The 13776-nt window shown below is 36.8% G+C and overlaps 1 protein-coding gene across 3 annotated transcripts in view; it reads right to left on the bottom strand.

Annotated features, from left to right (window-relative positions):
* Positions 1 to 663: 663 nt before the first annotated feature.
* Positions 664 to 13776, bottom strand: part of FBXL4 (F-box and leucine rich repeat protein 4) — a 62506-nt gene continuing 49393 nt past the window's right edge. For all 3 annotated transcript variants that reach the window (XM_051778196.1, XM_051778197.1, XM_051778194.1), the window contains exon 9: positions 664 to 9819. In XM_051778196.1, the coding sequence (XP_051634156.1) occupies positions 9656 to 9819 (164 nt within the window). In that variant the 3' untranslated portion in view covers positions 664 to 9655. The remainder of the gene's footprint in view (positions 9820 to 13776) is intronic.

A 13776-nucleotide genomic window follows, 5' to 3' on the forward strand; every position in this document is an offset into this window, starting at 1 on the left:
TAATTCAGCAAAAAAAGGAGGACAAAGTCTAGCAAAGCAGTTGTTCATTTTCAGTTCAATACTTGGGTTGTTCTTGACAAGTGGAGTCCAATTGATCACCTCTCCTCTTCTGGTTCCCATTTTCAAAGCTGCAGAATTCTTAACATCTTTGCTAAATTCCAAGTTTAACATATTAAGTTCCACAACATTTAAAAGCAACTGTACCACTACCCATATAATTAAAGGGTTTAAGAAATACCTTATGGTAACAAAATTTGTGCTAAAGTAGGAAATTATTCTTGAAAGAAATTCAAGCATTATATTTTTCTTGGAGGTCTCTCCTGGTACATTGTAATCTCCATATTCCACTTTATATCCCATCTGTCTATATACATCTGTTGTCTCTTGCTCTGTACCTAGACCACAAACAGTTTCAGCCAGCAAAACATCTATTTTGTGTAATGTGCCTTCATAGGGCTATAGTAAGCTATATATTAAACAATAATAAACTTTTCTAATATTAAAAATTAAAAAAAGCTAGCTTACGAATTTGTATTGAAAAACATCCAGGGTGGCTTATTTCAAAATGAACAGAGACAAAAATATGACCGAACTGCTCCTCTGAATGCATCATATTGTATTTTATTTTGTCGGGTTTTTTAAAATGAATGCACAAAAGGTCAATGAATTTAGACAAATAATTTATTTTTGTTTTATTTATTCATTATTTTATGTACATTTGGCATTTTGCAATATTGTAAAAGGGAAACAAATTAAGTGCAAAGCAAAATAACTATTATAAGTTGAATATATTTTAACACTTTTCTGTCATCTCTGAATCAGCAGACACTGACAACCCAGTGAGGACTTTAATTTCAACTTCTTCATACAGGCAGTAACGAAATAAAACTGCACAATACAGTATTACGACACTTTCAATGATCCAACATATCAGAAGAAAAACAGACTTAATTTACTAAATTGAAATCACTGGTTAACTTTTTTAAGATAAAAAGAAAGTATCTTTGAGTTAGCAATATAAGGCATTAGATAATTTCTCCATAATAATTTAAATCCTTCATAAATATAGGGTTAACATCTCTGTTTTGTGTATGTGTGTGTTCAAGTAAACCCCTACCCTATACCACAGAAACATGAGTCAAAGGCATTCAAATGAGGAGGAGCCTGGTATCCATGCCTGGGCTATGTCTGCATATGCACAGACACCTTTGGGTTTACAAACCTGCTTGGTTTTGCTAACCACTGCCTTCACCATACTTTAAATATGCTCTTATTAGCTTTTCTAATCTAAACCTCTCAACACCTGTTTCTCAAAGGACTTTTGTTGGGGAATTTATTGAAGCCAGTTAGGACCCACATGTTCTTATATATTCACAGTAGCATTTTATACTTTAGGGCTCGAACCACATCATGAGGTGCAAATGAATAACCTCCCTTTGGACATTTTTGTGGCACGGTACTGAGGAACTATGTAAAAGTTAAGAAGCTTTGAATCATGACAAAGAGTGGCTATCCTCGTTTATGCTAATTTGAATTAAAATATTTGCATAACCAACATACTCCTACCTGCTGCTTGTTATTCTTTTAATTGAAGATAAATGCCCCTTTCCTTCGGCTGGCCTAATTACCCAAATTGGGGGGTGGAAACAACTACTAGAAAAAAAAGGCTTTCTAGTTTTAGCTAAGATATTTTGTAGGGAACAATCAGATACAGTTCAACAACCAGAGCAAAGAAAGTTGTGGCCTTTGGTGGAAGCAAGTGAAACTAGGGGACTAATTGGGAGCACTGAAAGGTAAGCAACCTCTTACTCTGAATCCACTCATACTAGCTTCCAACAGAAATTTTATATAGTCTACATAGACCTCTGCTTCTCCAGAGGTCAATTCAAGACCTCAGTTTAAGATTAGTCTCCTAGGGTCTTGTCACTGGGTAGATAGGTTCTTCTATAGGGTAATTCAGATCAGGATATCAGTTTCCTAACTTTAGTACCTACTCTGGATATTTAAGAAAATATCCTCCAGCTACAGAAAATGTGCTTAGAGGCAATTATCCCTTTTGTCCTTCTCAATTTACTACAAAAAGGCATAATTTGCTTCTGGTGCTTACTGGCATAGCATGCACAGCACAGTTATTTACAAACAGTGTCCAGAACTATTCCCTCTATTGCTGCTCTTTCACCTTTTATAGAAATTAGTCTTTAAAAGGTAACCCAGTAGGAGTTTCTTGTTACATTACTCAAACTCCTATTGTTGCGACAGAAAATGGAGCATACTATTAAATCAAAAATACAATGCAAGTATTTTGTTGCTGGCTAATTGATGGGGAGCAGGGAGAGACCTACTATTTTTAAATTAATACAGGTGCTGGGTTTAGGTATTTAAATTTGAAGGTCTGGAGATGCCATTCCTTCTCATTCACACATAGAAATAAACATGAGCAGGAAATTTCCCCAGGCAATTCATGCACCTCACTTACAAACATCAGGCCAATCTCCACAACCCCCAACTCCATTATCTGCCTGGTAAGGACATGAATGCAAAACACCACAAGATGCTAAAGAGCTGCAGTGGCTTTATGCTCACTAGGTAGATCCAGAATGATCAACATCATACAGATTTCTCTAAGATGGCTCAGGGGCAACTGTAATTGTCTGTATGCAAAAGTTAAATCACAAGCTGTAAGGTCCCCCTGTGAATACATCAATTCCTGGTTGTTTTAGTAACTATTCCAAAATAACTTCAAGCACAGACTAGCCATTAGTTTCCAAATCACAACCAAACCAGGTATTTTTAATTCATCTCTATTACTTTCAGAACAGTGTATATGTGGAGAAATCTGTGGCACTGACGTGAAAAAAAATAAATCTAGAGCAACCAAGGTCTGACAAAAGGAAACCCATCTCCTGATGGTGAGTAAAGGGCTGTACTACCCAGCCACTCTTGCCAATGCTAAAATAATAAATAAATACAAAAAAGATGGGAATTCACCACAATTATATCCATTATCTCCCTAAAATGCTCAGACAGCTCAGTATTTCATAAACTTGGTCCTCTTTTTCACCTGAATTCAAATGTTCATGTTTAACACCATGAACAGTTAACTACTGTACTCAGTTCACAATAGAGTAAGCAGGAATAACTGGCATCTAAACAATGTGTAAGATTTATGTAAACAAATACTAAAGATTTTAAAACTAAACTGTTCCTAATGTATTACATAAAGTCAGTTTCTAAACAGAAACTATTGTCAGTACCCAAGAATAAGGTTATTTATTTTAGTCCTTGGTGTAGCTTTCAGACTTTGGAGTGATCACACTCCTGTAAACTGTGTGTTTTGTACATTGCAGAACTGTATGTTGAAAATGATACCAAAATTTTACTTCAATAAGTCACATTTAGCTTTTCCTTAAACCGTGAAAAATGTTACTTGTCTTAAAATGACAAAAAAGGAAATTAAGAAGATTCTTGTGGCTGTTCTCAACATCACAAGTTCCCATCTATTCTTCCTTTTCTCCCCTCCCTACCTTCTTCAGCAATCAGTACACTGAAGCAAACAAAACAACCACAGGGCATGTCTCAAATCACAGAATGATAGAATGTATGAGGTTGGAAAGGGACCTCTGGAGGTCAACTAGTCCAGCCTCCAACTGCTCAAGCAGGGCCACCTAGAGTCAGTTGCCCCCGATGATGAGTTATCTCCAAGGATGGAGATTCCACAACCTCTGTGGGCACCCTGTGCCAAGGCCTGGTCACCCTTACCATACAATGTGTCATCTTGTGTTAAGTTAGAGCCTCCTGTATTTCAGTTTGTGCCCATTGCCTCTTGTCCTTTCCACAGGCATCACTGAGAAGAATCTGGCTGTCTCTTCTTCATTCCCCACCCTCCATCAGGTATTCCCAGACACTGATCAGATTTCCCCTGGGCCTTCTCTTCTTTAGAGCCTTCACTTTAACATTTTTTCCTCCAAGCTGCAGTTTATTTGTGCTCAGAAAAGGACCAATTGCAAAGAACCTAAGCAATTAAGCACCTGAGTGTACATGCACAAAATAATTTCAGATTTTAACAAAAAATGTGGCTGGGCAGTCATAGGCAAAGAAAAATATTTTTATGTAGTTCATAAAAATGAAATGAAGAGACATCATTAATTACTGCACAAATACGTACATGAAAGCCTCTAAATGCTAGATCTTGACTTAAAAGTATGAGCATGTGATATTATGTGGGAAGCTACGTTTCTGCGAAAGATAACAGCTGATCTGGAGCAAGGCACTTACTTTCCTCACATCTGTAAATAGCTCTGGCCACCCTTCCACTAGTTTCCAGATAAATCTGGATGAGTCCCCTTTCTTTCTTTTCTCAACTTTCTTGACATTTGCGTCACTTCAGTAACCAATGAAAATGAGTTTTCTAATAGTTGAGGGTATTTTTATTTGTTTATTTTTAGAAAAGGTGAACAAAACATGCAAGAGAAAAACTTCATTCCTCACAATGGATCACTTTCAATTTAGGACATCTGTCCTAACTGTGCCATTTATCATTCTTAAATGAAAACAAGACAGGGAGAAACTATAGCTATATAACTCCATCAAAAGTAATACTGCTTAGTCCATCTAGCTAAAAAGGAAAATCTCACCACTGCCTGCTAGTACAGAGGCTGAAACTTCTTAAAAAGAGCCACCTCCTGCTGAGCCCTTCTTTGAAGCTCATGAGAATCTGTAACACACAAGACTCATTTCTCACCCCTTCCTAATGTCAGTTACCACAATTTATCCCATGCCCGGTAATATTTAATAAAGAGCACCTTCTGGCATTTCATTTTCAAGTCAGAAATCTAAAAATCACAGAAATCATCATCTCAGTGAAGGACAAATGCCTTCATTTGGGAAAAAATGTTGACTGTGTCTAACACAGCAAATTCAGATGCACTAAACCAGGATTTTCTAAGTGATTTCAAAGCTACAACTTATGGAGTCATTGTGAACGATTAATAATGAACATATAAATCAATATATATAAAGTCGCTCCCATAGTCCTCATAATAAAATGCTACATTTTATCTAGTTTTTTAAAATGTAATAGTCCTGCAGATGTAAATGGGAAATATATCCCATAAGATGCAATAAGTACACACAGTAAGAAGCAGGACTCTACACACAAGTTTTGCAAATGCACAGTGGGTAACATTTCTGATGACAGTAGAGCAATTAAACTACTCAGTCTTAATTACAGCAATATGAAAGATTATCAAAATAGTGGCAATATATCAATTACATCTGCCTGTTACTTTCATGCATTTACAGAACTATACATATAGATAGTTAAGTACATGAGATTTCAGAAGAGGGAAAGGGGATGCATTTCTAAAGAAAAAAACACCCCAAAACCCGACAAAAAAAAACCGAAAGACATACCACAGCCATTGGCAAGGGGCAGAAGAAGATCCTAGGTTTTAGAAACTTCTCAAGTTGTCAGAATTTCTTTAATTTGCTTCTTTCTGGATGGAATTTGAAAGATTTAAAGGTTTGGGGATGGATGTTGTTTCAGGCTTGTTTTTTAAGACAGCTAGTACAGCACTGGATAGAATTAATCTCAGTTTAGTATCTGACCTGAGCTAAATTACAGATTCCACAGTCTCCAGAGAGGCTCTCCAGAACATGATTCATTCTACTTTCCTTAAATATCTATCTTAGAGGGTGATTAATATCTCTCTAGAGGTGCCCAGATTCCTCCCACAAAGGAGATGCCTAACTTTAAGAGAGCTAACATTCAGTGAGATAAATTCTACTCACCATGTACCATGATTACTGGACATCTTGTATCTGGAAAAGTTAGCATAGGAGCTCTAAGGAAAGAATCAGACAGAAAATACTAGTTTTTTAGTGGTTTCTGTTAGTTGGTTGGTTTTGGGGTTTTTTTGGTCTGCAATTTGGACCTCCAAGTACATGGAGATTATAAGGTCCAAACTCCTATGCAAAACTCTTCTATATAAGTCGTGCTCAATAATGTACTTAATCAGGTATATAATTTAAAGAACAGAAATCCCATCCATTTCAATAGAGCTATCTAGCCAGACAGCTCAGAATTATGAATACAAGTAAGTTCACTATTGAATTGAAGGCTTGAAGAGAAGAGGCTTTAAACGGTAAAGGTATCATACTAGTTTTTAAAATTACCAAAGGAATTACGTATTTACCTACATGCCATCCCACATCAATTTCATAGATGGTATGGAAGCCCCCTTCTAGTGTGAGAGCAGGAGCAGTTCAGAGCAAACCTCTTTTTTTGGACATGTTAGCCATGGTTTTTTAACACTGGTTGCCAAAGCACATCTTTTACAAAGCTTCAGAAAGACAGACGAGATCAAAGGACAAGATTAAACAAAAAGAATATCCTTAAAAGCAAAATTTAGATAATGTGACTGAGAGATGGTCTAGTGATGGAGATGACAATACAATTCAAGAAGAATTAAATTCCTCCAATGGAGGAATTGCCATCATTCATTTTGGATTAAATGAAACTAGAATATAAATTTCCTGCTATATGACTGCTTCACAATGAGACAGTCCACAGTAGTTACCGGACTTTGCATTCACACTCTTCATACCCTGTAACACCTTTCATGTGTAGACAAACCAAAAGGCACTTTGGCAAAGCAACATAGGAAATCCAGCACATCTCTTGTCCAGGCTTTTTCTGCTGCATGGGTGGAGAGGAACTCAGTCTCCAGGTACAGTAAAACAACAGTTGAAAGTAGAATTGCTATGAAACATTTTTTGCTATTACACTCCACAAAAGTAATTCCTAAATGACAAACTTTGAGATTTATACATATATAAGTATGTACACACATCCAAAAAATTCATATATATACACATGAACATATGTGTGTACACATATAATTTACGCATACATGTGTATAAATAGGTAGACCCACTTAAGTACAAAATAGCAGAACTAAAAAGACAGTGATCTGTTCTTGCTTCTTTGTGACATATAAGGAAGGTCTAAAAGCATGTTGTTTTCTTTATTCCTACAAGTACTACAAATTTCAAGTCTGGTCTATCTTCTCTTTGCTGGAAGACTTCTTGGGACTTATAAGGCCATAGCTAAAAGAGCTTCTTACTTTCTGATTGAAGGTTGAAGTCTAGAACTACAGATGGAAGTCGCTCCCAATCACTTCTTTGCTGTTTGAATTAATTATATGTTGGCAAAAGCTAAGTTTTAAACAGTCCAAATAAAAAGCTGACTTCAATTTATCTTTCAAGTGACAACAGAGAATTCCTGAAAAAAACAACATGACACAAACAATAGAAAATACTTCAGTATGAACAAAATGTCAATTTAAACCTCCTTCATGCTACCTAAGAAGCAACAGAGAATGAAATTCTTTACACATACGTGATTACAAAACCACTTATTTGATTCACTGATGCCACAGAATTTAAGCTGTATTATCCACCAAGTTGACCAGTTTGAAGGCACAATGGCTATCATTTCACCCACACTCCATTCTATTTACAGTGAAAAACAAACAAAAAGGATCTCTTCAGAAAAAAAGGAGATAAACATAGATGCACCCCTGAGAAGTGAAATTTTACAACAAAAACATTTGTTTGGAAACACTGTTCTTTGTAAACTCCCATTATCTGAACTTGTGTTCTCCTATAACTAGAATAATAGCATTTAATATTCAATTACAATGAAATATATTACTTATAGATAAAAAAAGTTTAAAAGTTCCAAGAACAATAAATGAACCCAAACATAATTGAAAGAAATGAGGTCTCTCACAGAATCATACCAAAGTTGACATCTTTCAGTGTGGAAGAAAAGTAAATCAATCTAAAGTTCTCTGACAACACCTAGATTTCTAAAGGAAAAAAAATGGAATGGTATAATCCAGTTGGAAATCCCATAGTGCCATCTGTGAGGAGGAAAAAAATCAAAAAGCCAACTGTGCATGTCCTTCTTTGGACCTGGAATTCCCCAAAGAGTCAGCAAAATTTAAAAATTTGAAGAAACAGGTCTTTCAATAAAATCAGATAAATGTTCTGTAGCTGTTTCATGACATGGTCTCTAAAGTATTGGCACCAGCACAAAGAGATCAAAGCAGTCATTCAGGAGTCAGAGAGATTGTCAGATTTTTAATGATTCATAGCAGTCCTCTAGTAGCAGTTTGGTTATTTACTGCATGAATGAAGTGTTCTTTGCAACTGATCTTCAGTACAATAATGTACTTCTGCCAGACAAAGTATTTTTCTTCTTAGTCCAGTAGGCAATAAATGCCATCAATACAAGGATAATAGAGCCAATATCAAATGACAGGCTATATTTCATGGTCCATATTCATCAACAATGGCCAAAAAGGCAAAATTCTAAACTCAAGCTGTACATAGTGACATATTCTAGTGGTGCTATTCAAAGAAAAAAAAAAAGTGAAAAGCTTCATCCAAGAAAGTGCAAAAGGAAGAAACTTTCAGAAACTTTCCACCAACACAGTTTTTCTTCTCCAGAGGCTAAGCAGTGCTAAAGAGAGAACGCAATAGTACTTTGAGCTACCATCTCTTCCAAAAACAAAACAAAACAAAAAACCCCCAAACAAAACAAATCCAACACTGAGGTTTGGTGATTAAAGAATCACCAGATCAACATTGCCTGTTTCAAACCCATTACATTTTCATTGCTGTTTTACTGAACAATGATGCTTGTTTTCACTCTTGAAAGTAAATTTGATGCCAGTGTAAGGGATAGTTGCTAACGCATTACCCTAAATTCTACTTTTCATGGTACTCTGCACAATAATCAGATGTATCACAAATCAAGTCTTGACCACGTCAGAAATTTGAAAAACTATGCTGGAGTTTTCTACACATTACCAGCTACAACATTAAGTACCTGGCTCAAACTTTTTATATCGATACCAAGAAACAGATGGCAATTTTCTCTTTTGCTTCTGCTCTAAGTTCAGGAGGTTCAGGTTCTTGCATTTATCTGTTGTGTCGCTTAGGCTGGACTGTAAAACATCACTACATCTATTTCAGGTGGAGGAAGGGAGAAAAATGTATCAGATACAGATCACTGCCAAACAACTGAAGAGGACAAAGTGCCTTTTTGATCTGTTCCTATACAAGCTTAAACAGCTTTAAAAACAAATAACTAATTATAGGCCAGATCACAGCATCTTATGCTGCAGGCCAAACTAGAATGCTACAATATCTGTGTATGTATATACAAATACATCTGTATACATTTATATATACACACACAAACACATAAGAAGGAAGCACCCATATTTTCCTTACTGCTCAATATTGAACGTTTGCTTTCACCTGGATATTAACATAGTTTACTGTGTGTAACACCCTTTGACGGGACATTTAAGAAGACATTCATTTGCTTTTCATTAAAGCCAAACATATGGCTGGTATTTAAAAACATGCAGTGTTACAAATTAACACAGAGTAAAATAATTCTTAGGTACAATATCAACTCTTTAAGAAACATAATACATTTTAATGTATTTTACCCATTTGTATAGATAATTAATAGTTTCCACTATTTCACAGCAGATTTATATTCTTCTTCAAAAAAGTCAGCACAAATTTACAGGAAACAACTCTGTCAAATGAGTTCCACAGCAGCATATGTAGGGAGTCACTGGGTGAAACTTTTTTTTATGAACACATTAGGAAAGCTGGCATTCAGTTCTAGCACAACTCTGTTATCGATCTGCGAACAGAAGGACACATCGAGTAAAGAAAGATCTTTACAAGACTCCAGCAATTTTCTTAAAGATGCGGGGCTCACCATCCTCGTCCCTGTTCAAAAACAAAACAGAATTGTAAAGTTACTAAGAATAGTGTTTTAAAGCTGTTAGTACTGTGACATGAAAAAAATGCTACTATATCACAACTTTTATCTAGATTATTTCAATTAGTTATCAAATTAAGAGCTTCTCAGAGACTGTGCAGAACTTTTACCTTTAAAAAGCCGACGGTATTTTCTTAACTCCTTAAGGAACCATCATTTTCTATTGGGGGCAACTTTACAATTTCAAGGGGAATCTTTACCTACAGAAGCCAGGTACCCAAAGTCACAAAACCTCCCAGTGACCAGATGCTGGGCTTTAGCAGCAAGCAACACGGAACGCTACACTCATGACTCTCCTGTTGACTGCACTGAGCAGCACAGCAGATGAGCTATTGGGGGCTACTCCAATTCCAAACACATCAGCAAGGCTCCCGGGGCTCTGGAGTGAGTGTGGGTGTTACACACATGCAGAGGCAATTGTTCAAGAGATTACTGATCATACCTATATGTACACTAAAGAAAAACACTATTTAATCTTGCTAAAGACAAGACCATAGTGAATGAACTTTTAAGTGTCACACAAGGTCAGATCAAGCATAGGATTCAGTCAGAAACCAAATAAATGGACATTTATAAGCACGTATCCACACACTCATTATAGCTGATGGAAATCCAGTCAGCAGTCCACAGTGCTTAGCACGGGATGCAGCTGACTGGGCATCGGGGTATCAGTCAGTATCCAGTGCTCCTTGGGGTTCCTTACACCATACAGGACCCCATACAGAGCTGGCAGACAGTACACTGGACCCAAAAGAGGAGATTCATGCCTTACAGGAATGGCTGAAAGCCAGGCACATTACTCTAGGCAAGTGAAGTGAGTCTGGATGTCTACAGTGGGCTAAATCACCCATCAAGCTCTCCTGCTAAAAAGAGTTTATATATCCAACACTACTGCTGAAACCTGCTGGTAGACACTTCAACTTACACAGCTCTATCTTGAGCTAACTGCATCTCAGAAAGCCATCTAGTCCAGGATCTTGTCTAGGGCCAGGGCCAATGTTCCCCACCTGCCCCCATCCCAAAAAAAATGGAAAAAAGAAAAGTAAAAGCAGATTTTTAAAGTAGCTTTTCATTGGTTAATCTTCTCAATTGCCAAAAATTATCATTTTAGGGTTTTCTAAAGCTATCTTTCATGAATTCTACTACTTTTCTGAATTTCTTCATCCTTACAGCCCCTTCACAACTTTCACAGTTTAACGAGATAATGTTAAACAAACAAACAAAAACCCCAGTCTATTAATTGCAATAATTAAGGGGCAATGAAAGAAGCAGTGAGAGCTCATTCTCAGTTCGCTATTTCTATATGACTCATAATCCCATGGACATCTGTTCCCTCAAGGCTGTCTGTTTTCCAGACTGTCTTGTATCTCAAAATGACTCCTGTTGTGTTGTTTCTGCCCTAATTTAGTGCTTTCGAAACTGGCTGACCAGAACTATACAGTGCACTGAGCGCAAAGTTAGCAAATTTATAATAAGGTCTTAGTGTGTTTTCTCTGTTTCTTGCCTAAGAAACCCTAATCTTCTCTATGCCCATTAGAATCATGTTGGGCAACGAGCTGACGTTATCCATAGGATGTGTTTCCGACAAAACAGTAGCTAACATAAGCCCAGTCCCCCATATGCTCAGTTTAATACTATTTTGCCTCACGCAACCACTTCGCACTTGATTGAATGGTTTTTCTCCTGTTTTATCACCTGTTTAATAAGAATCACAAGATCATTCTGTGATTCTTAACACTGTTTTTTCAGTGTTAAGTTCTTCAGTTTAAGCTTTTTCTACCCTGAATACCTGTGTGTTGCCCTCTGGCATTATTCACCCCTTTGCCTGGTTTACTTATAAGCAGATCAGCGCAGACCCTTGGTGACCACAGTAGGGATATAACTTCACTGTGAAAAGAGACGATACCTTCTTGTCCTCTGCTGTCTCTGAAACACTCATAATCCAGAAGAAGACAGCTAAATTACAAAAGCAGCACAACCCTGGCTAAAGCTTTTGAAAATTCAATCCTCTATGGATTGGAGCAGTGCTCAGGTTTACCAAGAACTCCAAGGAATTCTGAGAGACTGGAGAGGCAGAACTATACTATCCTTGCAGGGATGCAGCTCTGCTTCAAAATATGGTAATGGCCTTCTCATGTCTACTGACTGACTTTCTTATGGTTGCAACTGCTTTACACAGAGCAAAAGACAATACCACTGTTTTGTAGCTCCTAAACCGCACCCTTTACAGAAAGTTGGGCCATATTTGTAACCCTGCATTACTCTAGTGCTGAGGCTGATTTAAGTGACAGATCACACACCAGAAATAAGATTTCCACAGCCCTGTATTTGAGCTCATTTAGAACTCCTGCATAAATACCATTTAGTCCTAACAATTTATTATTGTTCAATGTATTGATTTGTTCAAAAGCTTTCTATATTGGCATTCCAATTTAAGGCAGCTTTCCAGGCTAATCTCTTGGAAAGAATGGCACTGACGTAGCAGCTTTCTTGACCTCCCCCTGCCATGAACACTAATGGACAGACAACAGTTCTCCTGCAGTAGCCTTGTATCTGAGCAATCCTTCACATCCAGACTATCTACCAACCTCAGTAATTCACCTGTAAACTTCTACCATAGCTGAAATACAATTTTAACATTCACCTTTAGCCAATGGTTCCATAATATTTTATACTGCCTTAACTCAGATTTTGTTTCGCTTTCTAGAGTTCATCTTCCTATTTCCTCTGAACAGGATTCTTTTCCATAAAGACATCAAATGGTTTCAGTAGTCTCCAGTACTCTTCTGCATAAGCAAGGAAGTATCTAAATGTGCTCATCAGTTATTCTGTGTCAGGCTCAGATTGGTTGCTTTGAGACATTACTGAACATCACCCAAAGACAGTCTTTGCTATCGTGCCCCAAATTTTACCTCATCTACACAGACAAAGGTTGCCATTATCATTGTGATTTTTAACTCCCTTATCATATGATCCCTGTCATCACAACTGTCTGGTGGTTGATGAAACAGCTCCTATGGCTTTACCCAGAAATTCTGTAATATGTTTTATTTATTCACTTCACTTGATCATAAACTTTACCACAGTATCACTGTTCTACCATAAGGACCTGCTCTACCATTCCAAATGTGACTCTAGGAACAACACATTATGCTACTTATCTTTTTTCCACCAAGCCTTAAAATTGCTACTACATCAGCACCTTCATCTAAAACCAGTCTCATTTATGCATCACAGCTTTTATGCTTCAAGATCCAAATGTGTGTTTCTACAAAATGCTAGATCTAGATGCCTAGCCATAGATTTCTTTGTGTAGGATGTTCTTCATTCCTTCCTACCTGAACTTCGACAGTTCTCCTACCATTTCATCTAAGACTAAGATTTCTGATAGATTTGCAACTAAGTAGGTCATCCTAAATGGCATGTTTTACTGTACCTGTTCAGTTTTTTTTTCCTTCTCAAAATTTTATGTTAGGAAATACCTTTATCTAAAAGCAATCCATGGGGCTTGGTTATTCACACCTCAGGACAAGCAATCATCTGTAATCTTACTTTTATTTATACAATGTACAGTTAGTCATGCATGTATCTTAAAAGCCCATTCAAAAGCATTTCAGAATTTTAATATAGCACATTTTCCCTTGCTTTTGAAAGACTAACAATGTATCCTGCTAGTTGCCCATGTAGTGCATTTCTTCTAGAGTTTGGAGGCTTTTGGACCTTTGTTATTTACTATAACTTCTCCTGCATGGACTAATCAGCCATTTCTCAGAATACAAATATAACCAATATATTAAAATCTGCTATTTACTTCTGCTGTTCAGTTAATTCTCAGAAAAAAATTTTCTGGCATTACCTTTGTAAAAGGCACTTCTGAACGATTTAATTTATATGTATCATATATC

The sequence above is a fragment of the Manacus candei genome, unplaced genomic scaffold (genome assembly GCF_025592945.1).
Source record: "Manacus candei isolate 608988 ecotype Guabito, Panama unplaced genomic scaffold, ASM2559294v1 h1tg000011l, whole genome shotgun sequence".
Lineage (NCBI taxonomy): Eukaryota > Metazoa > Chordata > Aves > Passeriformes > Pipridae > Manacus > Manacus candei.